The sequence below is a fragment of the Aspergillus bombycis genome (genome assembly GCF_001792695.1).
Source record: "Aspergillus bombycis strain NRRL26010 chromosome Unknown contig00163, whole genome shotgun sequence".
Lineage (NCBI taxonomy): Eukaryota > Fungi > Ascomycota > Eurotiomycetes > Eurotiales > Aspergillaceae > Aspergillus > Aspergillus bombycis.
In genome coordinates this window covers 20,444-43,717 of record NW_019170165.1, presented here as the reverse complement: position 1 = coordinate 43,717, position 23,274 = coordinate 20,444, and the positions used below count along the sequence as shown (strand labels likewise).

At 48.8% G+C, this 23,274-nt stretch overlaps 8 protein-coding genes across 8 annotated transcripts; 5 read left to right on the top strand and 3 right to left on the bottom strand.

Moving 5' to 3' along the window:
• Positions 1–322: 322 nt before the first annotated feature.
• ABOM_011476 (uncharacterized protein) lies at positions 323–1,298 on the top strand (the record flags this gene model as incomplete). Its single annotated transcript, XM_022538604.1, has 3 exons — positions 323–394; positions 444–814; positions 869–1,298. 3 exons carry the CDS (start codon positions 323–325, stop codon positions 1,296–1,298), a joined length of 873 nt encoding a protein of 290 aa, XP_022383753.1.
• Positions 1,299–2,123: 825 nt separating this feature from the next.
• ABOM_011475 (choline transport protein) lies at positions 2,124–4,133 on the top strand (the record flags this gene model as incomplete). The annotated part of the gene is made up of 7 exons (XM_022538603.1): positions 2,124–2,246; positions 2,305–2,375; positions 2,518–2,607; positions 2,661–2,743; positions 2,805–3,205; positions 3,265–3,594; positions 3,654–4,133. 7 exons carry the CDS (start codon positions 2,124–2,126, stop codon positions 4,131–4,133), a joined length of 1,578 nt encoding a protein of 525 aa, XP_022383752.1.
• A 1,494-nt stretch (positions 4,134–5,627) lies between these two features.
• Positions 5,628–6,032, top strand: ABOM_011474 (uncharacterized protein; the record flags this gene model as incomplete). The annotated part of the gene is made up of 1 exon (XM_022538602.1): positions 5,628–6,032. One exon carries the CDS (start codon positions 5,628–5,630, stop codon positions 6,030–6,032), a length of 405 nt encoding a protein of 134 aa, XP_022383751.1.
• A 638-nt stretch (positions 6,033–6,670) lies between these two features.
• On the bottom strand, positions 6,671–9,148 carry ABOM_011473 (uncharacterized protein; the record flags this gene model as incomplete). The annotated part of the gene is made up of 1 exon (XM_022538601.1): positions 6,671–9,148. One exon carries the CDS (start codon positions 9,146–9,148, stop codon positions 6,671–6,673), a length of 2,478 nt encoding a protein of 825 aa, XP_022383758.1.
• Positions 9,149–10,772: 1,624 nt separating this feature from the next.
• Positions 10,773–11,492, bottom strand: ABOM_011472 (GNAT family N-acetyltransferase; the record flags this gene model as incomplete). The annotated part of the gene is made up of 1 exon (XM_022538600.1): positions 10,773–11,492. One exon carries the CDS (start codon positions 11,490–11,492, stop codon positions 10,773–10,775), a length of 720 nt encoding a protein of 239 aa, XP_022383757.1.
• A 4,499-nt stretch (positions 11,493–15,991) lies between these two features.
• ABOM_011471 (DUF3431 domain-containing protein) lies at positions 15,992–17,104 on the top strand (the record flags this gene model as incomplete). The annotated part of the gene is made up of 1 exon (XM_022538599.1): positions 15,992–17,104. The coding sequence occupies one exon, from the start codon at positions 15,992–15,994 to the stop codon at positions 17,102–17,104; it is 1,113 nt and encodes a 370-aa protein (XP_022383756.1).
• Positions 17,105–17,805: 701 nt separating this feature from the next.
• On the top strand, positions 17,806–18,678 carry ABOM_011470 (alpha/beta hydrolase; the record flags this gene model as incomplete). The annotated part of the gene is made up of 1 exon (XM_022538598.1): positions 17,806–18,678. One exon carries the CDS (start codon positions 17,806–17,808, stop codon positions 18,676–18,678), a length of 873 nt encoding a protein of 290 aa, XP_022383755.1.
• Positions 18,679–20,578: 1,900 nt separating this feature from the next.
• Positions 20,579–23,203, bottom strand: ABOM_011469 (fungal specific transcription factor domain-containing protein; the record flags this gene model as incomplete). Its single annotated transcript, XM_022538597.1, has 7 exons — positions 20,579–21,071; positions 21,167–21,417; positions 21,465–21,902; positions 21,953–22,245; positions 22,309–22,816; positions 23,036–23,059; positions 23,120–23,203. The coding sequence occupies 7 exons, from the start codon at positions 23,201–23,203 to the stop codon at positions 20,579–20,581; spliced, it is 2,091 nt and encodes a 696-aa protein (XP_022383743.1).
• Between the last annotated feature and the right edge of the window lie 71 nt (positions 23,204–23,274).

The following is a 23,274-nucleotide window of genomic DNA, read 5'->3' as shown; positions in this document are numbered from 1 at the left end:
AAGACCCTCGCTGTGGTAGCGGTAGAGGGTCACAACGTGTTTGTTCACTCAACCAGCGCAATGAGCAAGTTTGCACCCGATAGAGGGCAGCCCATGGTCAGTGTTCTGACGTGGCTTTTAATGATTACGGCTATTCTTGTAGTCTTTGCTCGGCTTGGAACTAAATATTGGATCATCCGACGGTGGACAGCGGACGACTACCTCTGCATTGCATCAATGGTAAGGGTCAACCTTAGCCGTGGTTGACAGCACCGTCGTGACCGAGCCATAGTAACCAAGATTTCTCCAGATTATCTGTGTGGCCCAGTCGATCGCTGTTTCCATGGCTATCGCGAATGGCTATGGCAAGCATTCTAAGTCACTCTCCGAGACAAGCATAGAAAACATCATGAAGGTGAGCTCCTACAAGCATGGCCCTCTATAAGCTATTCATACTGCCCTAGTCTCAATATGCTGCGGCTATTCTCTTTATCGCCAGCATGCTTTTCTCTAAACTATCGGTCATTTATTTTATCCGAAATGTGACGCCGGCATTCCATCCCGATCGACTGATCACTGCTAGCCTGCAGGCTTTGACTATCCTGTGGGCTGGCATTGGTATTCTCACTGCTGCATTCCAATGTAAATTGCCTCGGACCTGGGACTATGTCCACGGCCAATGCATCCAACGTGGAAACTGGTGGAATTATCTGTGTGTGATGAATATTCTGACCGACACTGGGGTGATGGCTTATGGGATCTTCATCGTCGTGCGGCTTCAAATGCGCCTGAAGAGGAAGGTTATACTGATGATTATTTTCGGATTGCGCACCTTGTGAGCGGACGGACATTTTTATACATCTTTTATTTGTGGCTGATCGGGTCTCAGTGTTATTGCCGCCAGCGCTTGTCAGGCTTTCTACGCCAACCAAGCAGCCGAGTCCCCCGATCCGATGTCTGATACCTCGCCGTTTACCATATCTACTCAGGTCACCCAGTGTTTGGGGCTCATCACCTGTTGCTCGCCTGAATTGAAGCCATTCATAGAGAATCTTCGCTCATTGGGCTTCTATGTTGACGGGAAATCGCGTCACGACGCTTCTGCAGTGAGATACAATGATCGGATGACACGATCACATAACGAGGAGAACCCTTGGTGCAAGCAGCATGAGTTGGAGACTATTTCTCACTTGAAGAGCTCTCATCGAACCGTTGTTACTGCGTCGTCATCAAAACGAGATTGGGATGAAGGAAGCCAGTCGAGCCAGGCTCACATCATCCATGAAGTCCGTACATGGACTGTTACCGAGTCGGTATGAGAAACTTGGCCAGCGCACCTCTACTGGCGCGAAGAGACCCTCTTTTCGTTTCTTTCCTGTATTTGTCTGACTTTCGTAGTGGAAATTAGGTATTGGTAATTGCAATTCATTATTCGCTCAAACTGTGGCGTTCTAAATGCGCCCATTCCTTTGCCGTGTACAACCCCTTCTTCTCTCTCTCTCTCTCTCCCCCCCCCCTTTTTCCATTTCTTTTTTCCCTTTTGCCCGCATCTTGCGGTCGCTATTTACCCTAGTGATGCTTGTTTGTCCTTTTACAGTAGGAATAATGGTAGATCATTATAGGATGTAGGCAACTAGACCGGTTATTCCCTGTTCGGCGGGAGGGCATACCCACAACGGGGACATGGCTATCGGACCGTCAAAAGCGGATCCAGTCCACTGATCTCCACACGCGGTGCATCCTGGATGTCTTGCAAGCGGGGCGATAACTGCAATCCCGGACTTCAATTGGGCTTGTCCCCCATTGAACCCTTGTCAGGTTGCGTCCTCGCCTCCATAGGTGCCCGGTGTCGGCTGACTAGCCTGCCAGACCTGCCATCTCATTCATACCATTTCGTCGACTGTCCAATATGGTGTAATTTATCGTTGTACAGCAGGGATCGCACAAAGAATTGAGCGACCCATCGAGTGGCTACGTGCAGGCTAGGCCGGAGCTATTGTAAGTCCCTCGCGTCGCTGGTCCTGCTCAATTTCGTTTCTCTTTCTTATCACGACTTTGGCTGAAGAGTTCCATGACTGAACGTGCCATGCTTTCTATACTTACCCGTGTATACTGATTGCGAGCACGCAGCTGAAATCTTCAACATGTCTACACACGAATTGAAGCAAATGGCGCCCCCTGCGCTGAGCGAGGTGGAGGGACAACCAATCTACCGAGACAAAGATGATGTGTATTTGACTCGCATGGGGAAGCGCCCTGTATTGCAGGTGAGGTGCCCCCAAAGGCCCCCTCTCTGACAGTGGTACTAAGATCATCCTTCGAAAGAGGAACTTTGGGTTGATGTCCATGTTGGGATTTAGCTGCACGCTGCTGGTCACATGGGAGGGATATATCATGTAAGTCATCATATACTCTGCGCGGTGTTGACTTCCTGGCTAAAATTAGGATTCTTCGCAAGATTGTTTCTGCAGTCCTTTCAAAAGTACTTTACACCCGCTGCATCAAAGAGTATGGAATCGATTACTGACTTAGACCCAGTGGCGGCCCGGCGGGTTCTGTCTATGGCTATCTTTTCGTCTGGGCTGGGATCGCCGCCACCTTTGTCGTGATATCTGAGCTTGTGTCCATGTAAGCTTCCATGAAGCGTACACACTTGGAAAGCGCTGATGAACGATCGACAGGGCTCCTACGTCCGGCGGTCAGTACCATTGGTGCTCGATGTTGGCGCCTCCGTCGGCAATGAAGTTGGCCAGTTATATGACAGGTACGTCTATGCCAGGAACCACAAGGGCTGCCTGGGGTTTGATCGTTTACGATAAGGATAGGTTGGCTTACCGTGATCGGATGGCAGGCCACATTCGCATCCGCAATGTACCTGAACGGGAACATGATCCAAGCGCTTATTATCCTTACCAGGTCGGATTATGTCCCTCATCCATGGCGGAAAGCCCTTTATGCATGGGGACTCTCTGCGCTCTCTGCGCTCATCAATATCGTTGGCGGCAAGTTTCTGCCCCGGTTTGAGGGCACCATTCTGATCTTCCATGTCTTGGGATTTTTCGCTATCCTGGTTCCCTTGACGTATATGGCAGACCACAAGTCGTCGGCCGAAGAGGTATTTACCTACTTCATCAACCAAGGCAATTGGCCTTCGAAGGCGCTGTCAGTCTTCGTCGGATTGACTGGTCCTGTTTTCGCTTTCGCTGGCGGTGATGCCGCGGTCCATGTATGTCCACAGTGACTCTTGCACGGCGAAGGATCTGCTAACATTCGAGTTAACTATAGATGGTTGAAGAGATGACTAATGCAACAACCGCTGTTCCCCTCTCTCTGATGCTAACTGTGCTAATCAATGGATCCATGGGATTTGGGATGATGCTCGCCTTATATTTCTGTCTGGGTGATATCCAAACTGCACTTCAATCCCCGACAGGCGTCCCTTTCTTTGCTATCTTCCTGCAAGCAACAGGATCCGTATCCGGCACGGCGATTGCAGGTGCTTTGGTAATGTCCCTGGGCAGTTGTAACACAATTGGCACCTTAACAGCAGCATCACGACAATTCTGGTCCTTCTCTCGTGACCGAGGGATTCCTGGCTGGCGGGTGTGGAGTAAGGTATATGGATCCCCTTACGCATCGGAATGGCCTATTCATTGAAACTGAAAGCTCCATAGGTGACTGAACGTACCTCCATCCCAACATATGCAGTCCTCCTTACGGCCATTGTCGGGTGCCTCCTGAATTTGATTACCATTGGCTCAGACGTGGCGTTCAACAGCTTGGTGTCCATGTCAATTTCGGGTCTTTATCTATCATACATGACTGCTGGAGGACTATTGCTCTACCGCCGTTGTACCGGCGGAATTGGGGATGCCACCACGGGTGAGCAGACCATGATCAACACGGCAGGGGCTAGGGTGGTCTGGGGACCATTTCGAGTTCCAGGCATCCCAGGTATAGCCGTTAATCTCTTCTCCTTGGCCTACATGACAATCGCTACGTTCTTTGGCTTCTGGCCTACGACTAAGGATGTTAACACACAGACGATGAACTATAGCATTGTCGGAACAATGGGGGTTATTATACTTAGCCTTATGTACTACGTCGTCCGAGCGAGGAAGGTGTACACTGGGCCTCTTATCGAGATATCCTGATGGTCAGATTGGAGACCATGGTCCACAGGTGCGACAGTTTGAGTTATGTTTCTATAAGTGCTATTCTGATACTAGCTCTCCAGGCTGGCTATCGGAGAGTAACCAATGCCAGAACTTATCGCTCAACCTGCGCCACAGTTAATTTAAAGATGAAGTAGTGTTTGGTGTATTCACTGAATTATGCTTCTTTCCAAATCTGCCTCACGGCGCGAATAGCCACTCCCAAAATTCATACTATAACCGTTCTCATGTATTAGTAATTATTATATTATCTAGTAGAAATAAACCCTAGAACTATTGTTGGAACTTGGCTGTTAGGTAGCGATATCTCCGTGGCTACGTTTGTCATAACGGACTAGTGAAAGTAATGCTTGAAACTTGCCACCATACTCTATGGGATATAGCTCTTTGCTGATACCGCTGCGGTTGGGCCGAGAGATGAACAAGGGCTATGGAGCTATGGCAAAGGCGAGGCAGTAGCTATTCTCAGTGCTCGGTGGCTTTTATATAATGCATATGTTGCTTTCAGGACTGAACATAAGCTAGTAGTATGTTGACAAGTTTATTTGATCTCAGTGATGTGGCCTGATTTGTCCAAGATATTTTATGGCTCATATTGCCTCAAGTAGGTAGATGTAGTGGCCTCGTGGTTGGCTACTTGCGTATCTTGTCTCATTGACATGCCATGCTAGTAGTTATATTGAGTTGTCAACATGTTGGTTCTGCTCGACCTTCTCATAGATAAACAATGCATTGGCTAATTGAGAAATTCTGCACCGGAGATATTACACTAGCTATGATTGACGTGTGGGACATAGTCATTTTATACCACCGTGGTCCTGCCGTCGGTTGCCTTGAAGAAGATCAGCTCTATACTATGATCTACAGGGGTAGGGCATTTGCACATATAAAAGATAGTTTCGAAGAATGCTGATCCTCTTTGTCTGAGTATCTGATAGAGTGTAACCTCGAGGACTCTGAGATTTGTTGTTCATTAGTCAAGTAAATCACCCAACCTACTGAACAGTAACAAAGGCGTGGCTCTCTGACTTTCACGATGAAACCAGAACGAGCTAAATTTGGAACACCCCCAGACTAAACATCAAACATTGTTGTTCAGGGAGCCATGAATGTAACCTCGTTGCTGCTATGTCAAGTGTCGGTGGCGGGTCCATCCACAAAAATTGGATTGTCTAGAAAGTCTAACCGCCCACAAATTGGATCTGCTCCACACACGATCAAACTTCCCATCGCGGTTGGAGATGCTGGCTCAGGATGTTTCAGAGTCCTACTGCGTTGTATTGGGACCTTTCTGTTAACATCGTTATGAAATATTTAATGGCCTGGAATCCGTTGCGCTTTTGTTGTGCTTGATCTGTATGCCTCAATTCCTTCATCTATTCTACCAACAACTGTGACCTATCGTGTTCACTATTCTATCTTCCTTGACTCTCTGTTCATAATCACCCACCGACAGCATACAATACCCTCATCATGCAGATTCACGCTACCCTCGCCGTGGGCCTTTCCATTCTTGGATTTACTCTTGCCAATCCTTTCAAGCATCCAATTGAATGGAAAGCATCCGCCTTCGCTATCACCTGCGGCTCAGAAGATTGCAACTACAATTTCAACATAGTGAGCAATGCCACCGGACCCTCAAGATTCAAAACCTCCTGCTCGGGGATTCCGGCCGAGGACGACTACAACCCGTGCCAGGACGAAAGCACCGAAGCCAAACTGCAGGTTGTGCCAGGGACGCACCCGATATGGAGTGTACACGTACAGCATACTTGGATGGAAGGAGAAGCGAGGTATACCGCTCACGGCGACGCTAATATTACCGACACCGCGAAGAGCTTCACGGTTCCTGTCACGCGGGTGTCTGGGGTGGTTTAGAGGCAAGGACTGGTCGTGATCGATGGAGAGGAGTCTACGGTTCCATGTTTTAGTCTTGCTTGGGATAGTAAGTGTCATCGCGAGAAGGACAGGCGAGGCTTACCTTGGTGTAATGAATATGTCTTCTGCACACACTGGTAGTATTGGCGGTAGCGCACAGATCGTAGTAATATCTAGTTATAATGAAAGGATTACCATTAGATAGGAGGACCAAGCCAGCAGTGGGGCACACCACACTGCTGGATGTATATACATAACCGTTATAACTGCCCTCCTTGAACTGCTTTCTGATTTCTACTAGCGTACTCCAAATGAAAATTGGTCTCTTGGTGTCAGACCTTGGCGCCAGAGCTCCAGAGGTGTCCTCGGGTTAACCGCCAGGCTTTCCTGCAACCAAGATAATGACAGTGAAGCAGACCTTTGTGATACATTCTTGAATTTGCAATCTGAAGAGCTCAGCATCGAGATACAAAGAAAAAGGTAATCATGAAAGTATTAGCGATGTCCCAACAGAGGAAGGTAACCGCAGGGCCTTCAGGGCCAGCTAGATAATAGAATCGAGACTTCCTTCTCTGCTCTAACCAGTGTTCAATACATACCTCTGGCCTTGGACGAGCCTAGGTGAACTAGAGCTGGTGTCAGGTTGATCGTTTAACTCTGAGAATCGACAGAGTACTCTTGGCCAGGTCGTAATATATACTGTCTTTCTTAACCTGTGACCAGGGCGGTATGGGTACTGCTGGGGGGACTCGCTTTGCCCTGATCAACTGCAGTCGGGCATGGATAGCCTCAGCTATACGTCCAGACCTAACTGTGTACTCCGCCTCTGGTAATATCTCATCTTGAGCCTTCTTCAATTTCTTGGCCCTGCCGTCGTTCTCGATCAGCAGAATTTCCTTTGCCACCAGCTGGGCTAATTCCTCTGCTTCCAGCTCGTACAGTCTCAAGCTTTCACCATCTTGTTGCCATGACAGGGACGGAAATCGGCTGTAACTATCCCCAAGGCATCCGTTTCTGTGGGAAAGACTGACATACTCCTTCTTAAGGACCTGGGCAATCGTCTTTCTGACATGTTCGTTTTCTGCCCAACAGTTCAACAGCCACTCTCCAAACTCCGTGGCGTCCACATGGAGATCCAACTGGTGGTCCAAGGGTAGAGCAGCCAGTTCGAACTGGTCACGATTCGCAATGCGGCTCATATGCAGGATACTTTCCAGTGATCGGTTGCCGTGGCGAAAGCTAGAAACACGCAGCAGTGCTCGCAGAACATTCTCGTTGACGTTGAGCTTTTCATCATTCCGCGATAGAAGACGGCTGAGTTGGAAATTCAAAATGATTGCTCGCCTGACGGGATAGGTTTTATCATGTTCATCGATTTTGTCGGGTCCCCAGATATTGACAAAGCCGCGCAGGCGACTTACGAAGTCGGGCTTCTTTGCAGCCACAGCCTCGGGGGTGTGAAGAGTCTCGCGAAAGTTTTCAAAGGTCGGAGAGGTGCCTCCGATGAAAACAAAAATGGCGGGCCCCAGAGGTCGATGCATGCCCCGTTCCAGGAACTTGCCGTCCTGCATCGGGGCAAGGAAGTATTGCAACCAGCCAAGGGGCTTGCCCTGGAAGAAACTGTCAAACTCGTCGAACAAGACCAGCGGCATCTTTTTGGAAAAGCTCTGGTCGCGCACAGTATGGAATGCAGCTAACAGATCGTCGTATTCCAGAAACTGAGACAGGTTGAACTCCAGCTCCTCGACTTCCTTCCCCTGGCGCTTGGCCACTTCGGCAATCACCTCCTTCACTCCAAATGACTTTCCTGATCCAGGTCGACCAAAGGCTCCAATTGAGAGAGGCTTGCTTGGTGTTCCGTTCATGTACTCCTCAACTAGGTTGGAAATGGCCCGAAAGCTCTCCATCTCCTGGCGGTCTGCTGTACACAATTTACCGTACCTCGCCACGGGGACTTCAGTCAGTCCCTTTTCTGTGCCCGACTCGGTAATCGTCCTTGCCAGCTTAAAGAGCGTTTCCTCATCCGGACATTGGCTGGTCAGAAAGCTCGAGTCGGCGGATGCCGAACTAGGAACCAGCAACGGCTTCAACGGTTTAAATTGGCTCGGGATATCATCCCCAGAGATCTTCGGGTAACTAAAGGACAGGATGCCACCTGAGCTGATTGGAATAAATCCGGCCGAGACCAACTGGCATGCCTTTTTTAGCCCATTTTTGATCGCATCCCCCATGCTGAGCTCCAAGTCCCTACTCAGAGTAGAGTCCGTGGCCAGTTGAACCGCGAGTCCTGCGGTAAAGGCAGTTGCTGCCCCAATCATTGGCCCGGAATGAGCGGCCACATAGTCTCCTTCTGCAAACTCTGGGTTGATGCAATAGAGGTTGAGGGCGGCCTCTTCTGTGGTCTCGTCGTATTTGTAATCGATGGCACCGTCGCAACCAAAACGGACAATGAGATGAAGGGACGGGTTTTTCTTACTGACCAACTCAGTGAAGAAACACTCAGTTGCCGTATAAGAGGCAAAATCCTCCGCGGTCTTAGACCAGGATAGATGGCGACTAATGCGGGCTCCGTTTCTCCGGAGATCGTCGGCATCAAGGATAATCACTGCTCTGTGTTCTCTCTCTAACAGGGCCGTTTTCTGATCCAATACTGTCTTGTAACCCGATTTCCAAATCAATACACCCGGGCATTTTTTGATATATGTCTCCAATTCGGCACGAGTTGCAGAAACCCGTTCTGCAGAGACTCGGGCTTCGAGGCTCACCACCGAGAATTCAGGTTTCTTACCACCCTCGTTAACCACCATCTGCTTGCGACCCGGTGGATTCTGAGGCACATGAAGTTGGCGACGAACGCGAAACGTCTCTGCCTCGTGGCCTTTCCTTTTGCCCTTGAACAGCTCGATGTAGGAATGTGGCTCGCCTGCGAAAGGCTCGGGTTGTGTGGGCTCCAGTTTCATCAAGTCTTGGATGAAGTACTTCAGCAAATGGACCCCGCCTGCAAATTCCGCACGGCCAACCTCTCCTGTACCGGCAGTGGTCTCTGTATACCCAACAATGTCCTTTGCATCGTTTCCGAGAAGCACAAACTTGACGTTCGGTTCAGGGGCTGGCATGCCTGCGTCTGATGGATCTGGAGTGGGCACGGTGGGGGAGGAAGTTGGAGAAGTGGACATAAGGAATAGAAGTTCTTGTGCGGTTCAATCCCTATGTAGCAAACAATCACAGAAATCACAGAATCGTTGGGTTGGATGGAATAACTCTCAAAGCCCTTGGCGATTTGGGTTTATATAACACGGGTCGATCGCTATATTCGCGCCTTCCACGGCATGCAGAGCTGAGCAGTGCATAAGGTTTCGTCTACGGACATCCACAGTGAGCCATGGCCTTGCCTAGTCATGTACTCGGTCATGTCTGACAAGAGTCTGCGCAAACCACCGCCCTATCATGTATTGACAAGTGGGATATAACCAGTGTCAGGGGTTTGAACTGCATTGCGAATCCATGGTAGTAGTGCAGCGAGATATGTGAACCGAGATAGACTCCCATTTGCATCCATAGGTATCTCGATCTACCGGCTTCCATTGATCGTTGACAGTGATGCTCCATTCCTAGACTAAGTCTGCAAGTCTGTAGCAAATTCAACTGTGGAGGGTGGTATTCCGGATAGACATCTGCGATGGTGTCCAGCTTTCTCTTCCGGGTATCACAGACTGATCTACTTGAGCCACACTAGACATGAATAGCTCTGCCACCTGGTAACCCCTCATGCTGATCATAATCATGCATCACGCCTCACTCATGTTGCAGCGAACCACACAGTGCATCGTGTGTCTGCCCAGTGCGATGCCGATCAGTGATCATCCTATATACGGAGGTAGTTTCGATCTTTCAGCTTTCAGCTTTCCGCCTTGTCCCAGTTGTCTCCAATAGTTCTGTTTTGTTCCTTCTCAGCCCCACAATCTTCTGACAAGCCTTCTCGCAATCCCGCCCATATTAGCATTGTATATATCATCATGGCAGCATACATACCCTGCCGCCTTTTATGGCTACAATAAGGTATAATAAGCAGACATCACCTTCAGCCTACTCTACCAAACGCTCTAATAAGTCGGAAAGAAATTATATACCGGAAGGTCATAGGAGGTGGCATTGCTTTCATCATCTCGGAGCTCTTTGGTGCCACGTCATCGTCTTTCTCGATTAGGCTGGCTGCGTTCGTAGTCTCTAGACTGACATGCATAAGGCAGTGTTAATCAGCCGTAGATATTATTTCCGGCAGTAACAGCTGCCAATAGAATTAGTCAGATGGGGTGGATCCTATGCGAACGATGCTGGTTTCAGCTCGAACTGCGAAGCCTACAGATGAGTCTGGAATTCTTCTTGGGGTCCCACCCCTCGGTTTTCAGTTATGATCCTTCCTTTCCTGCACGGCGAGATTTGAGAGAGAAGATAAAGTATGATTGATCGTGTATACATCATAGTAAATATCAATATACCTCCTCGCCCTGGACCCCCGGACGCTTCAGAATCAGGGAAAAGAAAAGTAGTAGGGCCATTAGAGCCATTGTTGGCTTAGGTTGCGCAAAGGTGAAGAACTTATATCTTGTGTATCAGTTTTTTTTTTTTTTTTTTTTTCCCAAGGATGGGAGGCGTATAGGGCATGAGCAGAGTAAACCACCCGAGTAATAACGTATTTCCATCGGATGATCGCACAATGGGCCAGACGATGTGTATGGATCAACCGTTATACGTGCCCTCCTTGAACTTGTTTCTGATCTCGCCCAGAGCCTCCCTCTGGATTCCTTCCACATCAAAGTTGGTCTCTTGGAGCCACAGCTCCAGAGATCTCCTAATATGATTTCCCTCCCATTCTTCCTTCACGATTGAATACCACGCAGTATCTCTACTTCTGCCTTTCACAACCATATGCTGCCGAAATATGCCTTCGAAAGTGAACCCAAGCCTCAGGGCCGCGCGCCGAGACGCCTGATTGAAGACGTTACATTTCCACTCTATCCGACGGTAACCGAGGACCTGCAATGCATACTGTACCAGCAGGTAGACTGCCTCCGTCGCACCCGTCGAGCGTTGCAGATCTGGAGAGAAAAGCACGCTCCCAATCTCGACCCTAAGGTGCTCGGGAACAATGCTCATGAGCGATATCTGTCCCACAACACGGCACGTTGTCGCATCTTTGATGGCAAAGAAAAAAGGATCTGTGGACGTGGACTTGGCTTTTACCACGTCGCGGAACGCCTCAATAGTATTCCACGGCCCATCCATCATGTATGTCCAGAGCCTAGCTTTGGTCTCGTCATCTCCGCCGACAAGAGAGAAGAGCTGATCTGCGTGTGCAGGGCTGAGCCTGACCAAGAGCACTGTACGGCCTTCAAGCGACACAGCGGACGGGCGCAGTGCTGCTGGCCGTGACACAGCTAGCCCCAGTGTTTGTGACATGGGCGAGGAAAGTATAACCAACGATTCAGATCAAGCAATGGGTTATTTTACATCTAGAGAGGTGGATGCAACGGAGGTAGTAGCTATTATAAATGGTTTTCATATTTTCCGAAGATTAGTTGTCAGTCTTATGAGTCAGACAAGACTATATAGTTCCGTAAACTAAACCACCATGTAGGGGTTGCATAGGAAGACTCATAGCAGATGATGATATCGCCGAGTATCGGCACTTTGTCCTTGGCGTAGTCTCTATGTGCACCATAATATCTACGATGTCCAGCTAGTGAGGTTATTTTCACCTTAGGTAATTCTCCGGATAGTACAAAACAATCGGCAATTGAACGCTGTTCTCACTCTAATGATAGACCTCGGTATAAGAAAAATATCAAGTATGCATATGGGCGGAACACTCAGAGCGCGATCCGGTTTCCGGAAGGCGTTCGTCTGATTGAAACCTACGGCTATCGCGTCCTTTTCGCCGCCAATAGTTCTTCGAAACATTTTGATCACATAGAATGACGTGAGTCTAGTAGCAGCCAGGCCCGTCGGTCCCTCCAGGATCAATCAAAGAACTTGAATTTAGAGGATCGCGTCTAACCCGAAATCCCAAATTGGACATATGATATCAGAGAATATACACAACAGCTTTATACTACGTGATTCGAGTGTCATAATTACCTGATCAGAAAGTTGTGCTGATTATCGTGCTGTCCCAGTACTAGGACACTAGGGTGAGTGTTATTCATATTATGCGGTACGAGCCAGATGTACGGTCTGCTCATGTGGAAATTCCGTCACATAGAGAAGAGCACAGGTGTGGCAATACTTTAGACTCGGTTGGGGAATAACCTCTTTACAAGATAAACAAGTGACTGGCGTTATTTCTATGCTGCTCTATAGGATCACAGGCGCATCCTCACGATGATAGCCACCTCCCCAAACTTGACACGAGGAAACGATCTACCCCAATCTCTGCTCGCTCGCGGTCCTCACTGACCAGTAAGGATAATAGTTATCGGGTTCTGAGTAGACTTGCAGTTTTGGACGTCGCCGTTGGTCTTGCAATCGACCAGGAATCCACCCTGGCCGTATTGGCCAGCACTGTAGGTACCGGAGCCACTAAAACGCATCTGTTAGTAACCTCATCGCGTTATACAAACAGCCCTCCAAGAAGACCGGTACTTACTCAACATGAAACTGATGGAAAACTGCGATGGCGTAGTCGGTGTCACCTCCGCCGATCAAATTGATCAAATAGTCGGTGTCACCGCAGCGAGTAGCATCAGCCGCCTCGTAACTGAGGGTGGGGTTCTTGACACTGCAGGCCAGGTTCGTAGCGTTGTCGCCGGATAGTTTGAAGGAGACCTCTGTCACCTTGCCGAAGGCGGCTCTAATAATCTGGAGATCGGCGACCTTGACAGTCTCATCGATGGCGCCGATATCAACAGGAGGGGCAGCCAAGGCGAAAGAGGCACCTAGGACGGCGGAGGCGATAGCAGCGGAGAATTGCATGTTGGCTTAGATCACGGATCACCAAGACGGATGATAAATAGGACTGAGGCTGGATGTGAGACGGGACTCTTGAGAACCTTTTGTGCTGTGTGTTAATTGAAGGGACGACGGCATCTCTTTATAGGGCTTCCCGACTGTAGGATATTAGAAGCACATTGCCGTACTCCCGGCTTTGTAGAGATAGTAGTACCTTGGAAGTTATCGCGACGTCATGTTTTGGAGATTCGCATAACGAGACCTGAGAACCTTGAGGGTATATAGAGGAAAAATATGTGGGTCTCTAGTTTAAGGCGATGAACAAAATATGGCGATAGAGGTTGATTGAGGACCTCGCGTATCCTATCGTCTCCACTGTTGACATACGGGAGTATGCTTAGTGAAGATCCCTGCAAGGTTACTAATAAGAATTGATTGGGAAATGAGACAAGTTATCTCGGATCTTGTCCGCAATGTTGAGAAGCTGATTAATGTACCTTTCCAGCCGCGAGCATTGCTTCGTTTAACTTACGTTGGTAACTTGCATTAGCAAGACCAAGTATATCGCCAAAGCCACCGTAGCTAGTCTTAGGGAAGGCGGCATGCGTACTAGCTACATCACTATCCCAGTTGTGCAAGCTTAATTCGGGCATAAAACTTATGCCCTAGCAATCCACAAAGAAGCCCATGAAAATCCGAGAGTATAGTTGCACTATCCTGAGTCTGTTCAAAGTGATTATGAAGACCTGAAATACAATTCCCGGATTAGTGCTAGGCTTACTACCCTCAATATGGACTTACTAGTTGGTGACATTATAGGAGAGACTCAGAATACCTCATATTTGGTATACTCTTCATCTAGTCCAGTGATAAAGTCGCCAAGCTGTAGTAGATTTGCCATGGCGGCAGTGAGATTTACTCTACTAGCTGCTCTGCTCCGGAGAATCATTGTAAGAATGATGGCTCCAGTGAACTAGTTATAAAATATGGAATATCTATCTAATGGCTTGATGAATAAGTGAAGCCTTTCGTAATGGGCTCCTGTTATTTGTATGGCGCCTAACAGCAGTGGTGTATGGAGTAGTCCGCGGCTGAATCCTCTCACGAACTTGAACGTGATATATATTTTAGGCTCAAGCTACGTCGCATATTGTGCCGTCCACCTTCAGCTATCTACTTCTTTCGCATTGAAAATGAAAAGAAAACGAGGAATAAAGATATAATTACAAGGCAAATCAATAGTCGTGCATCATCTGTAAGGGATATATTTACAGAGGTAAATCCTCTACCACAGCCTCTTTGTTGAAAAGGCAATGTGTGTTCAATTATGTCCAGCATCTCCCAGGACTATTCGCTAATGTACCGGAGCTTTGTGGGTTGTGATATAACAGGGCATGAGATGTAGTATGCCACGCCCGAATATACTGAAAAAATGACAGATATCAATATTATCTCCATATAACTCAGGTTGGCTCAGGAAATACCCACGCTGTATCGAGTTGCTTGAAACAAAAGCTTTCTTGTCGGATAATCATGGGCCTCATATATAGGCCCCGGCGGCTTGGGGGGCTCACCTGGCATCTCCGCTAGTGGGTGAGCCTGGGATTGGGACGGGGATTTGTATGGTGTTTGTGGTGCCTGTAGCCAGGTGATTAGATTCGCACACGTACTCGTCTGATGTAATCAGCCTTGCCTGGATGTTTGGTTTGTTATTTTTGGATCGTCGCCATAGCATGTACCACAGTACTAGGAGGCCGAGTGCCACTACACCCACCGAGATCCCTACTCCAAGACCTATTTTCGTACCGCTGTTATCTCCAGAGGTACTCTCTCCTTTCGTTGTTCCAGTTGATGAAGGCGTTGGTGATGCGTCTGATGATGTTGATACCGGTCCGGTGGATGTAGTCGACGCTGTAGAGGAAGTCTCCGTCGTGGAAGCTGGGGCTGACGTTATCGGTGTGGAGGTTGCTCCAATGGGTGTGAACAAAGAGCTTGTCACGACAGCCGTATTGAGGGTGACAGAGGACCCGACAAGATCAGGATACGGAGGCAGAAAGTCCTTAATGTCGTGTGTATTGATGCCTGTGGTGCAGTTACAAGTAGGGCCATCGGCGCAGCAGTATTTATCGGCCGAACATCGGAAGACCGAGTTATGGACATGGTCCCCTGTTAGACGCTGGTTATCCTGCCGGGTGACACAAGGTAGATAAAGACGCTAGACAAGACCACTTACTGAAGAAACAGTACCCCGGCAGCCCGGTGAGTTCCAAGTTTTATCAGTGCAGCTGCCAATAACATAATATTGCCCGCTGTAGTGAGCGCACATGTTGTTTGTTGAGCAGACATAGGTGCTGCCTCCACAACACGAGGATACCGGGTTCTGAGGAAAGCAAGGTTGGTCATTAGGGGCTATCTCACCATTTGGGAGGTAGCATGTCATCGCGGAAACACAAGACAGAGATGGAATAATTAGGCTGAGAAGAACGCCCCGAAACAAGTCTTGATATCCTTGTCTCATGATTATCAGCCAGTTTGTCACCACGTAGATTTAAGGGACAAAGTGACTCCGGCGGCGAGATGTGTTCAGAGCACGGACGAGAAGGACTTTCACCACTTCCTGGGGGAATCAAGGCTTTGGCCTTCCCCTTATTATGTTGGGTCTCCCATCGCTGGGGTGTTTTATCGGACAGGGATCTGATAGCCCTAAGCGCTGCCAAGCCTGACTAGCACATAGTGCTGGTTCAGGGTCCACGAGGATCCAATTGGCCATGTACCAGCGGCGTAGGCACTCTGCATACACCGTCGCTTTTTAAGTGGGACGCAGGAGTGTCTTATTGGGCATTCATGTTAGACCCGTTCCTGTTTTGGTCTCAGTGGAGGATGACATGTGGGCTCCCAAAATTACCATATCTGCCGCAATTTTCCACCAGGCTGCAGACAGAGGACGATTGCTCTCTTTCTTAAACGCAGTAGCTCCCTTTTTCTTTAGAAAACAGCAATAGACGACCAGAATGCAGCAGCGCAGGCGGGCCGTCTGGCTTGGTATTTCAGCTCTTATTGTACTAACAATTACGTACGCTTTTCTGTCCATGCAGGAGGGCCCTGCACCTTTTCCCACCAACAGCGATCCGATGCCGCCAGAGACCGATAGCCGGGAGCCAGAAGAGGTCCCCAAAGAAACCACAACACACCATCCACCAGCACCAGCGGTCGAGCGAAATGCGACACGCACACTTGTGATTGCCAAACTACAAGAAGAGGATACCTTATGGGTCGACAGCCTTGTCCAAGATGACCCTCATCTTACCAGCGCGGTCTATGTGGTGGACAACAATACCAGTGTACCGTTCACTGTGCCCTTGAATAAAGGCCACGAAGTTATGGTCTATTTAACCTATATAATCGATCACTATTACACACTCAGCGATGTTTCAATATTTATGCATGCTCACCAGATCACCTGGCATAATAACGACTTTCTCGATTCTGATTCGGCTAAGATGGTCCGTCGGTTAAGAAGTCAACATATCCTGCAAAACGGGTACATGAATCTTCGCTGTCACCTAGATCCGGGATGCCCTGACCATATCCATCCATATATAGGAAAGGACTCCGATGATATTCTCAACGTTCCCGAAGCTGCTGTTATTGGTATGGCATGGGGGCAGCTATTCCCGGGTAGCCCGGTTCCATCAGTTCTTTCACAGCCATGCTGTGCCCAGTTTGCTGTCAGCGCGAGTCAAATTCGGCAGATCCCTCAGGAACGCTATCTTAAATTCCGCCACTGGCTTCTCGCAACTGAACTCGACGACCGATTGTCTGGGAGAGTCTGGGAATATGTCTGGCATTGGCTATTTACAGGGCAACCAGAGTTCTGCCCGGTTGAGACAACCTGTTATTGCGAAGGGTATGGAATTTGCTTCGATCCTGACGAATATCAGCTGTACTTTCGGGTTCGAGGCGAGGCGCGCAAGTTGGAAGGAGAGGTCCAGGAGTTGGAGTCGGAAGCGACCGAGGCAGACACCACGACCAGTGAAAGAATAACTGACCTGAAAAATAAGATTAATGAGCTGCATGGGAAGATGAACGAGATAAAAGCCAGGACGAAGGGCATTGGGCAATGATTACCGGGTTTGATGCACTATCTGGGCTGATTTCCAGGTGGCGTTGTTAGGTTTCCTCTTGTGTCATGTTATATCTATAGTACATTTGTCTGGCAACGGATGCATTTACTTCTCTTTACATTGTCTGCTGTCGGTATGAGGAGTACTGTCAATATGATTGCCCGGGACAAAAGTAAGGGCATGCCTCAATCAGGTGGCATGATGTCATGTGATATTTCGATGGCCGGTTCTTGTTGTCTACTGGTTTTTTGCTCATCTATGATCAGGAAGTTTTACATTAAGTGCGCACAGAATCGAACTTGGGTCGTCCCAAGGCCATAATTAATCGTTGTATTAGGCACGACCGGGTAAGTAATCCACGAGCTGTCTAGTATAGAGGAGACTGGCTGATTTCTAAAGGTCGATGGTTGTTAATAATCGTGACTCGAAGTAGTTGGCCTTTGGAGACAAATGGTCACTTATTAATGGTGTCGGAGCATTTTCGAGATGGGGCCAGATCCCTCCGATTGGCCCCAAGGCTTACTTTACGACGGGCAATACTCTCAGACGGGTGAACCAGGCTGCGATATTATCAATTTGCATGCGAAACTGCCCGAAATGGTGCATTCAAATAGGGCCATGAACCGACGCAGGACAAACAAACATCAATCAAGTTCCATTCGTCCTATCTATCTCAAAGTCGGACTCTCTACTGCGACGTGATGTCTTCCTTGAATGAGCTCCTCAAAATCGCAAACCCAGTTCGTGCGCATGCCTTGAAAACATTCAGTGTGACTGCACATCCAGACGAGGTGCTCCAAATCCCCTCGCGAGAAGAAGGGCGTTTTATTCGCATTCATGCCTACAATACGCTCAATCGGGATAGCCCGACTCCAGCCCTTGTCAACTTCCATGGTAGCGGATTCGTGAACCCTTTGCATGGGAGTGACGACGAGTTTTGTAAATTCATTGCCTTGAAAACTGGATTTGCGGTTCTGGACTGCGCCTATCGACTGGCACCAGAACATAAGTTTCCTGCTGCGGTCCACGACGCCGAAGACGCCGTTCGATGGATTCTTTCACAGCCGGAGACGTTCGACACATCCCAACTATCAATCTCGGGCTTTAGTGCAGGGGGAATCTTGTCTCTGGTTCTCAGCTCGGTGGTCTTCCCACAAGGGACATTCAAAAATGTATTTGCCGCCTATCCTTTAACGGATATGGTGGAAAGTCCTGCAGACAAGATTGCCCCTGATACATCCATAGACAGTGCACCGGTCGAGCTACTGGATATCTTCATACAATGCTATTATTCAAGCCCCGAAGAAGTGAAGAGTGTCCTTGCTTCGCCATCTGTGATACCAACTGAAAAGTTCTCAGGTAGGATTTTTCTCGTTACCGCGGCTTGTGATCGCCTCTGTCTTGAGGGAGAGGCGCTTGGAAACAGGATCAAAGATACGACAACCAAGTATATCAAGATGCATAGGTATGACGGGTGTGGGCACGCTTTTGACAAAGCATATGAGAAAGGATCGGTACAGGAGCGAGCGAAAGATGACCTCTACCAACAGGCGGCCCTATTCCTAACGGCATGATTATTTTGTATCTGTTGGGGTACAGCAGAAGGTTATTCACAGGGTGCTAAAGGCCCCAAGTCCGTCATATGCTTGTTATGCTTATTCGTTTCATGCCTTTTACTTGCCCATATGGCAACGACTGGAACTTAGTGATCGACTACTGGAGTACTAGGAAATATGTATAACCAGTGAGCAGCAGTAGGAGAAGAAATACTAAGCAACACCATGAATATCGGTAGTATAGAATCAAGCCAAATACACATACATCAAGGAACTCTTTAGACACTTTGCAATAGCCGCCCTTAAGCGAACATTCGTACATATGATGATTGTCAACTTACCGAGCTATTTGTCCTAGGGATAAAGCGGACCCCCTTGGCACCCCCCTTGCTGAGAATCAATGGATGGAATCCAGAGGCTGCCAAATATCGACGTACCACTACATCAGGAAAACAAAATACCACTTCTGGCCATAGGAAAAAGAGGGTTGGGAGTTTTCTGCAGCGCGTCCTGTGGCAAGTTCCAGTTGTAATTTGTGGACCTAGAATCATTCTATTCCAGAGACCATGTTCCTCTCCCATCCGAAAGACCAAGATGATACCCATCTGGTGAACGTGTTAACCCTGATATCTGGATACCAAGTATACCTCCTTGCCCATACAGCACATGTTTGGCTGGTCTTGGTTTCTGGATATCTTCTCACCAAAGCGTTTTCGTCTCCAAAGGTCCCCGACCTTCTACCATGAGTTCCTCAAAACCTCTTCCGCTCCTAAATCTGACAGGAAATTGGGTTATGGTCAGTGCTCTTTGGAATCCCTCAGAAACCGTACGGCGTCAGATTGAACGGATGGTGGTTATAGGAAAAAGGTCTATCAACGAGCGTTGAATTAACGATGAAGATGGTATGATTTCCCTGGATTATGTGTCGCTCAATATCTCGATACGAAATCACGCAACGTCAGTGCTTATCTAATAGCACCTTTAGCAAGGCCTAAACTGCATTGTTCGCCGGGCCCTCCGACATGTATCTATAACACTTACAATCATCGAATATGCCAGTATTGGAGCAGATAGCTCACCGCTGACGTTGCACCTTAACATGGAAGATACTGTGACCGGTGGATTTAGTGGTACAACTGAGAAGCAGACGCTCGACTCCACGATGGATACTCCCTGTTCCAGTGACCAAGTTCCTGCGGTGATATGACCTTATGGTCGACACGATCCTATCCCTCGCCAAGTACTCTGAGTACCAGAATAAGAGTCAGCATATTCAGACATGCATCTGCTTGATGATACCTCCGCGTCTTAACTGACGAGCGTTCGTGCCCTGGGGTACCTCTCGCCAATAGGCCAATGCAACGTGACTGCTCAATCGCCTTCAACCTGGAAAGAATATAACAGAGATTTGAAGCCATAGTCCCCGACGTCTCCGCGACGCGGGCTCCAAGAAGAGCTGAAGAGGAGAGAGTTTGAGGGTGATCTCGCATTCGCTCCTCAGCCCAGCCGCGGTGACCTGGCTTGCACCACCACCAGTCTCTGGGCGATTTCCACGTCCTCCACTTTAAGCGATCTGAGTGAGCATCTCCAAAGATCCCATTCCCCCTGTGGTCCTCCTCCTACTTGGTCCTCTCTGATCTAAGACCTCCCTGCTTGTTTGTTCCCCATTCCTTGCAAGCAATATGCACATACCCACGATTAGTTTTATATTATTACAATATATATATTGGACTCCTGCCCCGGTGATGGTATTCCCTCTCCACTTCAATGTTAATCCCTTATCACTTTCTATTCGCCCAGGAGGACGGAGTACGCCCTAAGCTCCCTCTACGTAGCCAAAGGTAATGAAGACATATTGGAAAAAAGGTAATGTATTCAATGGATAAACGAAGGAAGGTCACTATTAGTTTCATAATGTTTAGCCTCTCCAAACCTCCTCCAGAATATTGAAATCCGACTCCTGAAGTAACCCCATTATAGCCCGATTACTAGAAAACCAACCATCCAACCCCGCCTCATTTCCCATCCAGATCATCGGCTCTTCCCTCTGCTCAGATGCTTGTCTGATAAAATCATGCCTAGGGTCTGTGCCCAGAGACGGCGATTCCGGTTGATGGATATCATCTGAAACAGGTGCTGACAGTCCCAAAGCAGCCAGATACCCGTTCATCTCAGCACGCGCTGGTGTTTGGCCTGGTGTCTGGGATGTGCGGAACTCTATGTAGCGCAGTGCTACATTGTAGAGGACAAGGAAAAGACGGTACATTCGAGCAGCAGCATCGGAGACCGTTGGTGCCAGTTTGATGGATTCGACGAAGGCGTGTAGGTGAGATAGGTAGCTTTGATCTTGGGTTTCGATGACGTGGCAAAATATGACGATGAAGGGGGAAAAGGGTGCGAAAAGGAGGGTCCTAGTAAGCGATTAGAGATGTTAGTACCTTACGACGAGATGAAGCGGGATGGGGGCTTCATTCGCCTATGGCGTTATTTGGAGATACAATCTTACCAATGAATATACTTGCTGAAGTATACGCTGGCGTTCTTGCGTATCACGCCAATACAGTCATGGTGTCTCTGTAACGCGGCCTCGGCGGCTTTGATGCAGTTTAAGCTGAAGGTTGTGGAGGATTCTTTTATGGGTGGAGCGGCTCGATACACCAGCGTAAGGAGCGATAGACGAAGGACGTCGTCAGAGAAAGCGAAAAAGTTCATCAAGTCTTCACCAGAGGTCTGGCTGGCAGTTTTAATCCATTGACCCTATGCAATATGAGACTCTTTCATTCATTGGCCCATGCGTGACTTACGTGGGTATCGTTTGTCGCCTTTTCCAACGCCTCCAGGTCGTTCACAAGGATTTGCACTCGATCGTGCCGCACTGGGTCAGGTTGAGCGAGTGAGGAGGGGCTGTATAGCATCGCGTATATGTTGCCCTGGCATCGCGCACATTCGATCCATAAGGGGAAGTATGCCATGACAGGTGCATTGCTGACGCTGTTGACTGAAGGCCGAGGTATTGTTATCTCACAGTCGGGAATCGTTGACGCTCGCCCTAGGCGAAGTGATAAGCTCTTGTCGAGAAAGTAGACGCTCCAAAAGAGGAATAGTTTGTATTGTACAGTGTCTGGCGAGTCAACCTTCATGGACACATTCCGATGATAGCCCAGTGTCTGGCATAGCTCGGACGCCTTTGATGAATATGTCCAGGACATAGAAGGCTTTGCGAGCTCGATGAAGTGGAAAGCCTGCGAACTGGTTAGATCCAGCAACCAATCTCAAGGTACGAGATACGTACACCAAATATAAGGGCGAGAATTGCGCTCGAGGTTGCAGGTAGATGCAGAGGCAAATCAACTAGCGCGGCTTCGAGATTGGCTCGACATAGACACGCAAAGCCGAAGTATTCTTCGCGATGCTCCTCCGGCAGTTGGAACGCATAGTCCGAGAACAGAGAGTGTAGGCCAGCATTCACGGTGATAGCATCAACGCCAGGATAATCATTTGAGAAATAGACACCGAGGCACATGTCCGCAAATTGATTGAGTTGGATAAATTCATAGATCCAACCGGTACCGGCGAGGCTCTGGGCTAGGACAAGGCGGGTTAGATACGATACGACGGTGCTCATCACAATCACAAGCCGGTACTCACATTTCGCCAGACGGATCACGGCAACAGCTTTCTCAATGGGAGGAAGCTCGAGGCGTTTCAGTCGGGGACGGTGCGTAGGGGGAAAGTGAGAGTCAATGATTTCGCTCGAGGCAGTCTGCTTTTTAAGTGTCGCAACGGTATGAGCGAGCGCATCGAGAGTCTGGCGCATCTCTAGGCTGCAGTCTTGCACCGAATCTGCGCTCACAAAGCTTTGCAGAAAGTCGTTTGCAAAAGCTGAGTGGGCAGTCAAGGAAGAGTCGCCTTCCACGACGGGCCCAGCAGCCAAGTCGGCCGGGGTTGCATGGCCAGATACCACTGGGGTGGAATGCGACTCGTTGGATAGGGTTTGTGTATCCCTTGATAGCTGAGGCCGTTCGATCTCCGGCTGGCTTACTTTAAGATTGTTTAGAATTTCGATTATGCCATCGAGTCGGCGTTCGATGTGGTCAATCTTCCGTTCACTGTAAGGTGAGAAGACGGTCACTTCGGTGTATCCGGAAATGACAACCTAACAAGATGGCAAAGGGGCCACGAGAGTGCGCAGGCGGAGCACATACTACAGAGGGGTGAAGTGGATGCGAGTGCGCTTCTCTTTGATCTTAATTTCGGCATGTGTACATTCAATGTTCCTTTGCTCGCAATGCGAACACGGGCACTGACGGTTACAGCGTATCTAGAGCAAATCAGGTTCTCACCCTCGCAATCCTAACGTGGTGTCGAGGCATACCTTGCGGGCTCGACAGGCATCGCACTGATCATGAGTTAATTAACTATGGCGATCAAGAGTCAGGGGCCCAGAGGGTTGACAAACAGCTCGCGGCATGAGAGGGTTCCGATTGATCGAGGGTATGGCCTCGGGAACATCGGATTCACCGACCGGATGCGTATCCTCCATGACGAGGACGCACAAGTAGGGACTGCTTCGGACCCTTGGGAGATAGATACAGGCGAGATCGAAGTGTCGAG